Consider the following 15,158-nt stretch of genomic DNA (forward strand, 5'->3'; position numbering starts at 1 on the left):
TAATTTTTCACCTAATCTGGCAACACTCCTGATGGAAATAATGAATGGACGGAGGCCGTTGCTGCTTTCTACTCCACAGAAGTCAACTGTAGAGAGCCAGATGGCCTACGGTGCAACATTCATTAAGGGGTTCCCCAAAAAGAATGATGGAGAAGCCTGCAGGTATAAGGGAATATTGTGCTATAACTTAAATACTTGGTGGAAAATTTAAAAAAAAAGTCTTAGCATAACATTTTTAAAATAAAAAGTTAAATAACTTGGGGTGATCAATGTATTCTTAAGAGTACACATTTTGTAATGATAATAATTAATAGCATTGGTTGAGAGCCTACTGTGTGCCAGGCAGTTGCTGGTTGGGGGTGATTACACATGAGCTCATTAAATGGAATCTTTCCAACAACCTTGTCAGGAAAAGCGTTAATCCATCTTTATAGATGAACAAACTGAGAGTTTGGGAGGTTGAACGATTTGCCAAAGGTCCCTCATCGAATCACTTGCAGAGCTGAAATATAAGCCTGGTTATATGTTCTTGCAAGTTTTCTGTATCTCTACTGTGTTGCTTTTCTTTAATCTGTATCTATATTAATTAAAACACAATCTATTTAAATAACACAATGATTAAAAAGGCATTAGTTGATTTCTTTCTTTTTTTTTTTCTTGAAATGACATTTTTCTTTTTTTTCCCCCTTTCCCAAAAGGAAATAAAAACATTAGCTTACTTTTTACTGCTCAATTAATTGCCGTGGGTTTTTCTCTGTAGAGATCAGTAAGACCTCCAGGCAGATGTCATTGATCCAACTATAGTGTCATTATGTGCCTGTCCATACGTGTGATGTTGGAGAGAGGGTTTTGTTTGTGGGGATCACAAAGCCATCATCTATCTGACTCCCTGGGTTCAGGCGGGCTCTCACCTGCAGCACTTCCCATGAATGTCTTCCTTGGCCTGTTATTATTTTTAATCACTCACAGGGTGCTTCTTACTAGTAAAGTTCTTGCCAATCTACATCTTCAGCACTACCTCAAAGGAGTCTCAGGACATTGATTAGTAAATTAAGCTCCACTCCCCTGACGAGAGGCAGGATTAGGGGAGGAGAGGGCAGTCTGAGCTTTGTCCAAAAGGTCATAGGACTTGTTGGCTCCTGCAGATTTCAAGAATCTATGCAAGTTCAGAGTACCAAAGGTGAGCAAAAGGTTCTGTGTGGTACAACAAGCAACCACTCTGAGTCCAAAAGCCCTGAACTCACAGACCTCATCAAACACCAAAATAGTGGTAGTAGCAGTAAAGACGCATATATTCTGCTTGGTTCCAGGAAGTATTTCTTATTAACTTTGTGATCTTGAACAAATGACTTAGCTAGCCTCTTTGAAACTCAGTTTTCTCATCTGTATAATAAGAGCAATGGCCTCACCTCACTGTTTAGAAAATGAAGTGTTATGTCACCATCAGTTAACACTCTGGAGTGTTCACACTCCAAGTGAAAGAAAACCAATCAGATTCAGGTGAAGCAGAAAGAGCACTTAATTATGAGCAAAAGTAATGTCTCTCAAGAGCATGCATGCATCTGGGTCTGAGGAAAAAACTGGAATTATAGGCTCAAGCATCACCTGAAGCTCTTCCTATTTCTTGCCTCCACTTCCTCGATGCACCTGCAGCAACCCTTCATACTACTCCTTAGCTTCCATGGCAGGACATAGGACCAACGGCTCACAAAGCTACATTCCCCTGCCCAACCTAGACTAAGAGACAAAGCAACTGGCCCAAATTCTAAATCTCAGGGAAGAACAGGGATTGGCCTAGGTCATATCATGTGCCTACATTTAAATCAATCAATTCTGTGTTAGGAGGAGGGGGATGTTATTCTACTGACGCAGCTGTCGCTGTGGTAAGCCTGAGGTGGATATTTCATAGAGAAAAGGGAGTAATTACCAGAAAAGAGTTTCACAACAGATTAAATAATCGGTGTCTACAACAATATGTAAGAAATAGCTATCACTATACCCACTCTAGAAGAGAGAAACGTATTTTTCTCTTGTCAAGAAGTAGATTTCTGCACATTTGAAAGGCTACATCTCTTTAAAAAGCGAAGTAAATATAATACTATGTATTAATTACAATAAATATAGATCACCTAATGTTAAAAGTCAGAAGAGAACATGCATACTGTGAACAATTAATGTCTTAAGTGCACGGTATTTTTTCCATCTGTTTAAAGACACAATTGAAATTCAATAAGTAGAAAAACAGAATTTTGTTTCTAATCCTATTCTCCTTCTCTGCCCTTCAGAAACCCAAATCTTCTCACATTTTCCACTCTCACTTTCAATTACTTTTCTATCTTTAAGTTGTCTTAGTTTGTGGGTCTACTACCACGTTTTTAGCGTTAAAGATCTAAGGGACTATATTAAAGTACTTGAAACTATTTCAAAGAGCAATGAAATGCCCCTATATGTTAGCAGTAAACGGAGCACCAAGCTGGAAATGAAGAAAGCCAATTTCTATTTTTCTCCCTTTTCCCAAAAATACACAGAACAATTTCGGACAAGTCATTTGTGGTCCTCATACCATCCATAAATCTGCCTGTTGGTAACCAGCTTACTTTCCTCTGGGAGGAATGGATTAACTCTAAATAGGGTTTACATTTACAGGGAGAAAGAGGAGTGGAATCTCAGAAAACTAGACATTTCCTGTTGTTGTTGTTGTTGTTGTTGTTGTTGTTTTAATCAGAAAGTGAATTCTTACCTAGAGAAATAATTTGTTTTGCATGTAATACAAAAGAATTATTTCAATTGGATCAAATCGTAGGAATCCAATTGCCCTCTGCCAATAAACTCCACGCCTGAGTGAGGGGCTAAGGACAATATATTTTAGGTTTTGGAAAGAGACCAGTTTGTGTCACTTTCTAGAATTCTTTCTGGCTGATTTCAGTATATTACTAATTTTGGAGAGAATAATTCTAGGACCTTTCAAATAGAATGATAGAGAGAAGTGTGCCTATCATAGTAAAAAAGGAAATTGAAAGACTCATTTTACATTGGATTTTGTTTCTCTGATATGATTCCTTTATAGGGAGGAGAAATTAAATTTACGACGCAACAGTGTTCCAAGTAGATGCTGAAATGGGGAAATTAACTGGTGTAGAAATGTGTGTTACCAGTTGGAGATTATTCCTTCACATTTGTTTTCAAATATGAAGAGAATTCCATGGAGAAAGAACAGTTGCTAGAATAATAATATTGTCTTGAAATAAAATTCACAGATTCTATGTGACAAAAACCTGTTCTTAAATGGGGCTGTTTGGTTACAGCTTAAAGGAAACACATAGTGATGGAAGACTCATTTGAGGCCGAAACTCAACCAAAGCCATTTTAATGTTTGGTCCTTTAAAAATTCTGTCAATTCATTTCTTGGTAGTTAGGATATAAAAAAATATGCAAATAGGCATGATGTAGTTGGTCAGTGCTAATCTTTTTATAATAACTAATGTTCTCTTTCAGCAGCCACTACCCCTTCTGTTCATGTCACCTTCACCCAGGAGTCACAAAATACTGAAGACGGTCGCTTTTACTTGATTAAATTTGGGGAGGTTGAAGCTAGGCCCAAATCCTCACCTTCCTCTTTCCTAAATACTTTTTCTCTTCTCTCTTAATTACATGGCTTTACACTGATTTACATGAATTTCAGCTTTCAAAATCATTGGTCTTTGCTGAATGCAAATAGGCACATGGGAAAATTATATTAAGTTTGCACAATTGATCTTCCATCATTTCAAATGGTACCTTTGAACAGTTCCTGAAATGTCTGTCTGAAATACTCCCAGCGCTGAGTGTCATCAAGAGATGCAGGGTCACCCTGGGAAAACCCATTCTCAGTGATGTAAATTACAGGGTTATTATATGTGTCCTGAAACAAGAGAGCAGAAGTTTTATTCCAAACAGATGTAAAAAGAAAAAAAAAAAAAAAGACTCATAAAATCAGGTGCATTACCCTCTATCTTCTCTAAGCTACAACCCAAAACTAGTTTTCATCAAATTGCACTGACCCTATTAACTTAATTTTCCACGCACTGACCTTTTATGACTAACAATGGAAAATCAAAACTGTGCAAATGTCCATGAAGACAGTCAAATGACTCTTATCATAATGAGAAGACAGAAATATCTTTCTTCCATCAGCATCTGCTGATTGTCACTACTCTTTAACCCTTTGGTCCCACCAACAGCTACACTCTCTATCCCCCCACAGCAAGGGTCCTAAAAATCATTAACTTAAAATTTTAATTTTAGCTACCTGGACTCCATCCAGCATAACAGAGGCCCAAAAAGGATCCAACGATTTCAACCCTTAATATGCTTTTTTTAACAATTATAATTGTGACATCAGCCTGAAAAATATGCCCAAGCTATTCCTATGACCACAACTGACTTTAACAGAGAATCTCAACTTTAACCATGGTATTGAAGCCTCTTATCAGCTAGTTAACTCCTCACCAACTTAAATCCTAATCTCTCTTCCCAAGCCAACAAAAGTATAACCTACTGCCTAAAACCGTTCTTTTTCCAAGTTCACACATATGTCTGTCTTCCCATACTTCGGCATACATGAACAGAAACACTGTGTTTTACCTTAATGTATTTCAGTAGTTTACGTATTCCCCATGGTACCATGTAGATCCAACCCAAACTTATCCAAGATGGATCTGGAAAAATTTCAATCTCCACATCCTGGAGAAAACCCAGTTCTCCTTTCTTATTCTCCTGGTACTTGACTAAGCAAGTTGTATAATAATTCAGAGCAAAGAAATCAGCAGTGCCTTTAATCATTCTCTTCTCTTCTTCTGTAAATTCTGGAAGCCTTGATGATGGATAGCCTTGCTTTTTACTCATGAAGGCAATCTGGGACTTGACAACTTCCGGATAATCACCATCAGTAAATATGGGTTTAGCAAAGAAATCCAAGGAGAAAGCTATGGCTCTTTTAGCAGCTTCCTGGTCAGACACTGAGTTGGGATCTGCTGGTTCCACCCAGGGAGCAAAAATTGCTAGGGACACCATGCCCTTCTGCTCTCTTCGGAATAAGGAATTATAGCTGTGCCAGGATCTGGCGTGAGCTTTAATCAAATTATGAGCTGCCTGATAACCTCCGGTTCCGATGTGAGGTATGCCAGGAGGAAATATACCAAGATCATATGCCAGCAGGGCAAAAATATTAGGCTCATTTATGGTAATCCACTGCTTGACTCGATCTCCAAAAGTACTGAAGCAAAACCGGGCATATTTGTCAAAGGATTCAACGATTGCCTCTGACAACCAACCTCCTTTGTTTTCTAAGGCCTGAGGCAAGTCAAAGTGGTAGAGGGTCACTATGGGCATGACTCCATTAGCTAACAAATCATCAATGATCTTGTTGTAATAGTCAATTCCTAAGAGAAAAACAAAAATGAAGCATGAGAAGAAAACTTATTTTTAGAACATCAACAATAAGTAAAGAGAAGAGAGGATCAGGAATAATTTCCTTAACAATTTTAATCCAAAATAAGGTTTGTTACTTCCTACATATAATCAGTTAAAGTTTGAGAGGAAACATTAAGGCTGCCAAGGAAGAATGGCTGATCAGAAAGTCAGGGGTGTGATGGAAGATGTAGAAGACATATGTTCTAAAAGGGATACATTTGGGCAAATTGCTACCACACAACTCTGTGTTATGGCCACACTGAATGAAATTGTTTCTTAGCTTGATTTGTGTCTTAACCTCATTAAGAATATAAGCCTCATAATAGCTGGGGCCTTATCTAATTCACTTCTGGATCCCCCAAATCCAGTATCAAAACCAGAAATTCAGTAGATACTCAATAAATATTTGTTGAATGAATGAATGGTTCTCAGTGGTATTAAATATAAAGTAAAGGAATTGAACCAGATGACTGCCTCAGTGCTTCTCCAGATATATCAGTCTTTCAAGTCTAAAAAGCAGACCCACTGAGCGTGAATAAGAGCTCCCAGAATGTGGATTATAAGGGCAGTTGGCCAGAGGCTTGGCATGTTATGGAACATGGTTGGGGACTTTGCTCTAAAATGCTGACATAGTCAAAGAGAATACCTAGCCACCCCTGGCTCTCAGCTAATTTTCTAGCACTGTAAGTATGGTGGTGGAGCGGGGAGATTTTTAGGATTGTGGTAGAGTTCAGAAGAATGTTATTAAGTTAGAAATACTCTGCCTCAGAACCCAATGCCAGGAAGATGTAGAGTCCAACCTAATAATGGCTCCTAATTGGAAGACACCTTCTGGGGAGAAACCAGTATTAGTGCTTCCTGTGATTTTATGTTTAAGATTATGGAAGAAACTGGGCAGCCTCGGTGGCGCAGCGGTTTAGTGCCGCCTGCAGCCTGGGGCCTGATCCTGGAGACCCTGGATCGAGTCCCACGTCAGGCTCTCTGCATGGAGCCTGCTTCTCCCTCTGCCTGTGTCTCTGCCTCTCATTCTCTCTCTGTGTCTCTATGAATAAATAAATAAAATCTTTAAAAAAAAAAAAAGATTATGGAAGAAACTTAAGCTCAGGAGAGGAAGTTGTCCTGTTTTGAGATTGTTTCCTGGATAATAACTGTACATTCATATGTAGAATTGTGTTGCTTTCAAAGTTTGTCTAGAAGCAGGGTCCCTTTTTCTGTTTTTAACTTAGTATCCTCCAATTAAAAAAATAATTCAGATTTTTAAATTTATTCATTCAATCATTAATTTGTTCATCCCTTAAATACACATGTATAGATAGGCTACTATATGCTGGACATACAAACGTATGTAAGATAATACTGTTCTGGGTCTAAGGTAGCTTCAATTTTAGTAGGGATTATAGATAAATTTGTAAACAATTATAATACAGTGTTATTGATAAAGACAAATTAAATACCTTTCAAGCATATGATAAGGAGTACCCATTCCAAACTGAGGACATTTGAAAACTTATTTTGAAAGCAATACACCATCATGATTTCAAAAGTAAAATAGGGCAACAGGCTACCACAATTCTATCCCAATTCCTTCACCTATTTCAGTGACCTTAGGCAAGTTACTCTATCTCTCTGAGTTATCTTTCTCTGTAAAATTTTTGACAATAATAGAAACCTACTTCAATAATGTATTGCAAGGGTTTAAAGAGTTGATAAATTGAAAATGGTTAGAATAGCTCTTGGCATAAGGTAAGGGCTCAGTACAGGTTAGCTATCATTTTAATAATTATTGTTATTGTTGTCATTAGTGACATCTAAGCTGACACTCAAATGATGAATATAAATTACTCACATAAGGCAAGGAAGAACAAGTGATCCAAAAAGAGAACAAAGAGAAACAAATATGTGAAAGAATAAAGGGGGTGTGGAAATAAATACCACTCAATTGTGAGCAGCCTATTTATTCAGTTTGCTGTAGCAAGGGAGTCAGCCATCACCGCTTGCATTTGACAGATACTCAAAGACTGTCAAGGAAGAGGGAAAGCTTTAGAGTGACAAAAAGGAGGGGAAGGAGAAGGTTCAGTTACCTTCTGATCGAAAGTTGTTGGCACAGGGAGGTGGGAGGTAGGCTAACTAGAAATGGGGCATCCTAAGCAATTACTTTGGGCCACTTATTTGCTTTTCTTTGGTTGGTCCTAAGTTGGAAGCAGGGAGCAAGAGAATGAACCACCACCACCACCACCACCACCACCACCACCAACAACAACAACAACAATAGAAACAGAAAAGTTGGCAGACATTGACCAAGTTCTGACTATTCTGGGCCAATCTCTGCAGAGGTTGTGGTTGGGTTTCCCAGATTTTTTTTGTGGGTTGGAGTTTTATTATCATATATGGACTGGCTATTGTTTGCATTTATATTGTAATTTAGCCAAGTATAGTTCTGTCTGGGAACTGTAAGTTCAGTATAATGAGAATGTATAGCTGAGCAGAGAAAGAATAAGAGTGGTGAGGGGTAAACAGACACCAAATTATGCAAGGCCATGTGTTGTCTACCTATCTGTCTGTAAGAGTGGATATTTTTAACAACAGTTCACTTGTTTTGCAAACCAGAACATAATGTGAATCATGCATAATAACTCCATACTTGGAAGACCCATTTGTATGCCATTACTCACTTGATGGAATACCCTAGCTCCAAAAAGATGTCATGCCCTAATCCATGAAACATGTGAATATGTTACTTTACATAGCAAAAAGGATTTGCATATGTGATTAGGGTTAAGGATCTTAAGATGGGAAGATTTCTAGATGATTCAGATGGGCCCAAACTAACTACACCCTAGAAATGAATGATTAGAGCAGAGAGGATCAGAAAGATACAATAATAGAAGAAGGAGTAGGAGAGGGTAGTAGCATAAGAAGGACTCAACCCACTATTGCCAACTTTAAAGACAGAAGAAGGAAGCCACTTGCCAAGGAATGCAGGTGGCTTCTAGAAACTTAAAATTGCCCTCAGTTCATACCGATCAAGGAAATAGGACTTCAGTCCTACAAGCACAAGAAACTGAGTTCTTCCAGCAATCTGAATGAGCCAAGAAAGACTGTCTTCTAGATCCTGTGGAAAAAAATGCGACCATGGAGGCACCTTAATTTTAGCCTACAGAGACCCATGTCAGACTTCTGGCCTTGATGACTCTAAGGTAATACATTTGTGGGGTTTTATTAAAATATAATTAATATACAATGTTATATTATTTTCAGTTATAAAATTTATGCTATTTTTAAGCAGCTAAGCTTGTGGTAAATTTGTTGCAGCAGCAATAGAATACTAATATATTCACCAAAATGTATAGTTTTTCTTATCTCTTGCAATAAAAGAACATCCCACAATCCCATCCCTGGGCCTCTGTAAGCCCACATATCTTCACCTGTAAAATGCAATACCCAAAGATGGTATGATGGAATCAGTTGGGAATTGGTATGTGTTAAGATTTTCTTTTTTTTTTTTTAAGATTTTATTTATTTATTCACGAGACACACACACACACACACACAGAGAGAGAGAGAGAGAGAGAGAGAGGCAGAGACACAGGCAGAGGCAGAAGCAGGCTCCACACAGGGCGCCCAGCGCGGGACCCGATACCGGGTCTCCAGGATCAGGCCCTGGGCTGCAGGAGACGCTAAACCACTGAGCCACCTGGGCTGCCCTGTGTTAAGATTTTCATAACCAATTCCTTCCATTGGCTCTGAATATAAAAATAATATCAGCTTTTATTTATTGCATTCATACTATACATACCAAATGTCACACATTTTGTTTAATCTTAGCCCTAAGCCCTAAAAGTCGGCATTCTAATCCTCACTAAGCATCTAAGAAAACCAATATTCAAAGAGAGTGAATACCAGACTTAAGTGATAACGTTGTCATATGGTTGTCATATGGCACTACCAACATTTAAGCCCCTTAACTCAGCCCATCTCACTACAAAGACTGACCCTGTCCTACCATGACATTCCACGTCCCATGAATGTTTCAGAACCAGAAACATGGTGACTCTATTTTACAGGTCTTCACAATCACCTATTTTGGAGCTGATTCATAATATCGGATCCCCTCCCCCCCTTTTTTTTTCATTTTTGGAGGAATCAATGATTTGTCTCTTGTAAGCATCATTAGATATGGCACAATCATTAATGATAGCAATCAATGTAATTCAAACACATGATAATCTTTAGTTGAATTGAAGATTTAAAATTTTTTAAATAAGATTTTTTTCTCACTCATCAGCCTGGCAGAGCAACAGAGCATTGCATAATTAATATTTAACATCCCAGAACTGAGTGCTTCTGGTTTGTACAGAGCACTTCTGGTTTGGTGCTGTAACGCAAGTTTCCCATGAAGCGGTGAAGTAAGATTTTTAAGAGCAGAGCTCCAGAGTCAAACAGTTCCACCAAAGAATCGTGGACTTGTGGATAAATCACTTGGTCTGTCTACACCTGAGTTTCCTTCTCAGCAAAAAGGGCATATTAGTAGTGACACCTCATGACCATTTTGAGTAAAAAATGAGAACAAACCATGAAAGACTTCTCTAGCTTTATCAGCACAATTCAGTAGTAACTAATTCTCTGAACAAATATATATTTTTAAATGATCATTTGTTACCAATCTAGGGATCTTGAAACTTTGACAGGATATTTGGACCCTGTTTTGCTTCTGGATATTTAGGGCATAACTGATTAACCATTAAGACTCCCACAGCCTTCTTTCATACATACTACCTTTTTTTTTTTTTCTGATTTAATCAAGCCCATTCCATCTTGTTTCATCTTTAGACTTATAAAGCAAATTTGAGTTAAAGGTCTTTTAGATATAGAGACAAGTAACCCACTTTGATTAACTCAACTATAAAGGTAGCATGAGGGGCAGGTGGCTAGTCAGTGTGGGATACATGGGCATTATTCAAAATGATAGAGAGCTATCAGATACCCAATGATGGAAAATTACAACTGAAACTCAAGGGAATTGAAACTGGAGGCCGAGAAAGTGTTTGCCTCTCCAGAAAGCTTGTCTCACTCATTCAATTTCATTCAACACATCTACTTGATTCCTTTCCTTCTCCCAGAACCCATCTCCTTAGCATCCAATTCGCTATGATCTCAAAATGGCATCCCATTTGCAAAGCTACCTTATAGTCCTGGTTCCAACACCAACCAACTCAGATTCTCAACTCCTTGATTCCAAACATCCCTGAGAGGTGAAGACAATTGAGCAAGATTCTCCTTTTCCATTAGGTTACCCAATAATACGTCTACAAGGAAAGAGGTCTTTCCCTTGTTCAGTCAGCTATGGCCGGGAGTGAAGCAGGTTTATGTAGAACAAAGAAATAGGGAAATTCCCTTAGAAGAGGGCATGGCTAGGACTTGCACAGATGATGTCTCAGTACAGAAAATTACTAAACAGGAATCTTGCTAGTCAAACTAAAAATGTCTTAATGTAGAATTAATTTTGGTCAAGTGCCTACCATCTATCACACATGATAACGAGGTCACTCTCCTCTAGACTCATTCCACCAGTTAATTTCTTTAATTGCCCTACATTCTCTTAGCACACTGCCTGCATTAGTCTCCAATTGCTGCTATAACAAAGTACCACAAACTTAGTGGCTTAAACCAACACAAATTCATCATCTTATAGTTCTAGGCATTGGATATCCAAAATGATTCTCGATGAACCAAAATCAACATGTCAGGAGGGCTAAATTCCTTCTGGAGGCTCTCAAGGAGAACCCATTTCTTTTTTTTTTTTAATTTTTTATTTATTTATTCATAGAGACACAGAGAGAGAATGAGAGTCAGAGACACAGGCAGAGGTAGAAGCAGGCTCTATGCAGAGAGCCTGACGTGGGACTCGATCCAGGGTCTCCAGGATCACACCCTGGGCTGCAGGCGGCACTAAACTGCTGCGCCACCGGGGCTGCCCCGGAGAACCCATTTCTTTGCCTCTTCCAGCTTCCAGAGGCTGCGTGCATTCCTTGGCTCATGGCCCCTTTCTTTACCTTCAAAGCCAACAGTGTACCTCTTCTCTCTGACCTCCTTCAGTTCCTATATCTTCTCTCTGGTTCCGATCCCCTTGCCTCCCTCTTGTAAGGGTTCATGTTATTACTCTGGGACCACCCAGATAATCCAGGATAATCTCCCCATCTCAAGATTTTTAATATAATGACAGCTCTAACGTCCCTTTTACCATGTCAGAAAACATATTTACAGTTTCTAAGAATTAGGATGAACATCTTTGGGGAGCCATTATTCAGCCTAACAACACTGTTCAATATGGAGTAGGAGGTTAGTAAATGTTTCTTTGGTTATTTACTTTACCATTCCTGCTAACTGTGCTCATATTTTAAATACTAAAGTGAATAAGAAATTCTGCATAAACATTCTTTTTTTTTATTTCCAATACTTGGGTCCCTACTAATCATCTGAAACTTGCATTTGTGGCAGATATGAAAATTCACTTGAACAGTTGAGAATTGCAGAAATATGTGATTTCAGTTGCCAGCTCAATCTCTTCTTGTTAAATCTTGAAAACTTGACATTTGAAAGAGAAAGGCTGTGGAACAATTCCACTTCATAAAATATTCTTCCAGTTTGGGAACATAAGATTTTACAAGTTTCCAAATGTCCTCTAATCACACTTTAAAATAGGGAGTTGAATACAAAAAAATGGAGGTGCCTTGTAAAGGATAGTGACATGGGTTTCCCAATTCTTTACATGCTCTTTGAGAAAATGCTTAAACAGAAAAAACAAATGATGGCCTTTCTAAGTTAAAACAGTTCCAGTTGCTTCAACAGATCACTGCACAAGAGTGAACAACCCCATATTGAAATCTTGCCTACTGGAAGCACCTCCCATGCCCTCTTGTTCATGGAAAAGTCTGTAATATTAATGAGTTATGACTTTACAAAAGCTGGGGCCAAACATGAAGAGCTCAGCGCTGGGGCACATGATCCCCACATGAGATGTAGATAAGTGATCTCCCTACATCATTCAAGTGGTCCCATTATCTCCAGTCTCACCACCACCACCCTCATCTTTTCCGCTGCCCTGCTCCTGGATTACTGATCTACAGAGTGCTCCATGAACTTCTGTATATCTCAAGTTCATTTTAAATAGTTTCATATATTGACATAGTGGTATGGTAATCCCCTATCTGAAAATCTTGGGGACAAATGTGGTCAGAATTTCTGGATTTTTAGAAAGGAAATACAGAGCAAATAACATATATTAACACTCCCAGTGGGTCTGGGTCACTGTCCCTTAATATTCCTGCAGTAAAGTATGTAAATATTCTTACCAAATGAAATCACTTGAGATTAAAAAAAAAAAGTTTCAGAAGGGTTTAACATCCAAAATATATAAAGAACCCATAAAACTCAATATCAAAACGCAATCTGATTTAAAAATAGGCAGGGAACCTGTATAGACATTTTTCCAAAAAAGACATACAGATGGCCAACAGGCACATGAAAAAATGCTCAATGTCACTAACCATCAGGGAGATGCAAATCAAAACCACAATGAGGTATCACCTCACACCTGTCAGAATGGCTATTATCAAGAAATAACAAGTGTTAGTGAGTATGTGGAGAAACGGGAACCCTCATGCAGTGTTAGTAGTAATGTAAATTGGTGTAGCCACTATAGAAAACAGTATGCAGGTTCTTCAAAAAAAATAAAATAGAACTGTCATATGATCCAAAAATTCTGCTTCTAGATATTTACCTGAAGAAAACAAAAACACTAATTTGAAAAGACATATGAACCTCTGTGTTCATTGCAGCATTATTTGTAATAGCCAAGATATGAAAGCTACCTAAATGTCCATTGATGGACGAATGGATAAAGATGTGGTTTATGTGTGTATGCATGTGTGTGTACATGTGTCTGTGTATATATAATGGAATATTGATCAGCCATAAGAAAGAATGGAATCTAGCTATTTGCAATAACATAGATGGACCTAGAGGGTAATATGCTAAGTGAAATAAGTCAGAGGCAATTTCTGTATGACTTCACTTACATGCAGAATCTAGGAAACAAATGAGCAAACAAGACAAAATGGAAACAGTTCCATAGATATAGATATAGATATAGATATAGAGATACAAAGATATAGATATCTATAGGTATAGAGAACAAGCTGATAGTTGCTAGAGAGGATGGAGGAGTGAGGATGAGCAAAATAGATAAAGAGAATTAAGAGGTAAATCTTCCAATTATAAAATAAATAAGTTAGGAAACCTGGGTGGTTCAGCAGTTGAGGCTTAAGATGACTAAAAAAATGTTATAGGAGTGCTTGGGTGGCTCAGTCAGTTGAGTGACAGGCTGTTGATTTTGGCTCAAGTCATGATCTCGAGGTCATGAGATCAAGTACTGCTTTGGGATCTGTGCTCGGCAGGAAGTCAGCTTGGGATTATTTTCCCTCTTCCTCTCCTTCATCCCCTCCCCTCCTCAAATAAATAAATACTATTATTATTTTTTAATCTTGCTTTGTTTTTAGCAGGAGATGATGCAAGCCAACACAACTGAGACAAAGCTTTAGGCAAGTTGCTGGGGCAGCATTTTGTCCAAGGGATTAAAGGACAGAAAATGAGTGAAAATAAGTAGACCCAGCAACTAAGATTACTCTTAGGTTTTAGTCCTTGGGGATGTGATGGTGCCTGAGAAAAGAGAAGGTTACAGATGACGAATGAGCAAAGCAGAAAATTATTAGTTCACTTTTAAACTTTACAACAAATTAAATTCTGTTCAAAGTCAGGAAAAAACAAAACAAGAGAAAACAAAACAAAACAAAAACCAAAACAAAACAATACAAAAAACCCTGGCCAGTGATGTCAAGAAAGTAGACATTCAGCCAAGAGCAGTTAGTCAAGGGAGTTACTGTCTTTGGAATCGAGCAATGGACCTGCTACCCTTGTGTTGTCCCTATCTTGGGAGAGACATAGGTTGCAGCTGCAGTTCCCAATGTTCAGGTCACCTCAACTTACATAAAATGAGCCTAGCAAGTACACAAGCCCACCTAGTAGTTGTTATCACAGATTGTTCTTACTATGAAGGAAATCCGACAACTTATTCAAATAGAACCCCCGAGGATCATTGAAGGCACCACAGCTGAAAGTAGGGTGGGGCAAGCAGGCGCCTTCACTCAGGAGGCTGCAAGTGCCCATCTTGCACTTCTGAGACCCTGAGAGCCAACATTTCTTTAAATTTTGCACCTTAGACGTATCACTTGCCTCACCTAGTCCCAACCGTAGGAGTAGTGTGAAATATTTTCCAGAACAAAGAAGCAATAAAGGTTCTTTATTAAGAAGCCCTTAAGTTGTAGTATGGGGGTCACAAAACTTCTTGTAAAGTACCAGGTAGTAAATATTGTAGGCTCTGCAAGCCCTATGATCTCTGCCCCAACTACTCAGTTCTACCATTGTGGTGGGAAAGCAACCACAGACTATATGTAATGAATGGGCACAGCTCTGCTGCAATAGAGCTTTATTTACAAAATTAGGAAGCAGGCCAAATTTGGCTCTCAGGTCATAGTTTGCCAACCCTGTTGTGTGGAAGGAACTAGCCAGGTGTTAGGCTTAAATTCCAAATATACTATTTACAAAATATCTGGATTTGGATATGCACCACTGTAAAATGTGATTGATTA

At 38.5% G+C, this 15,158-nt stretch overlaps 1 protein-coding gene across 1 annotated transcript in view; it reads right to left on the reverse strand.

Moving 5' to 3' along the window:
• Nucleotides 1-15,158, reverse strand: part of LOC112653664 (cytosolic beta-glucosidase) — a 111,215-nt gene that overhangs the window by 56,817 nt on the left and 39,240 nt on the right. The window contains exons 3-4 of the mRNA XM_035714671.2: nucleotides 4,624-5,420; nucleotides 3,778-3,901 (exon numbers count right to left, since the gene is read on the reverse strand). Coding sequence (XP_035570564.1) covers nucleotides 3,778-3,901; nucleotides 4,624-5,420 — 921 coding nt within the window. The remainder of the gene's footprint in view (nucleotides 1-3,777; nucleotides 3,902-4,623; nucleotides 5,421-15,158) is intronic.

This window comes from Canis lupus, chromosome 3 (genome assembly GCF_003254725.2).
Source record: "Canis lupus dingo isolate Sandy chromosome 3, ASM325472v2, whole genome shotgun sequence".
In the NCBI taxonomy this organism is placed as follows: Eukaryota; Metazoa; Chordata; class Mammalia; order Carnivora; family Canidae; genus Canis; species Canis lupus.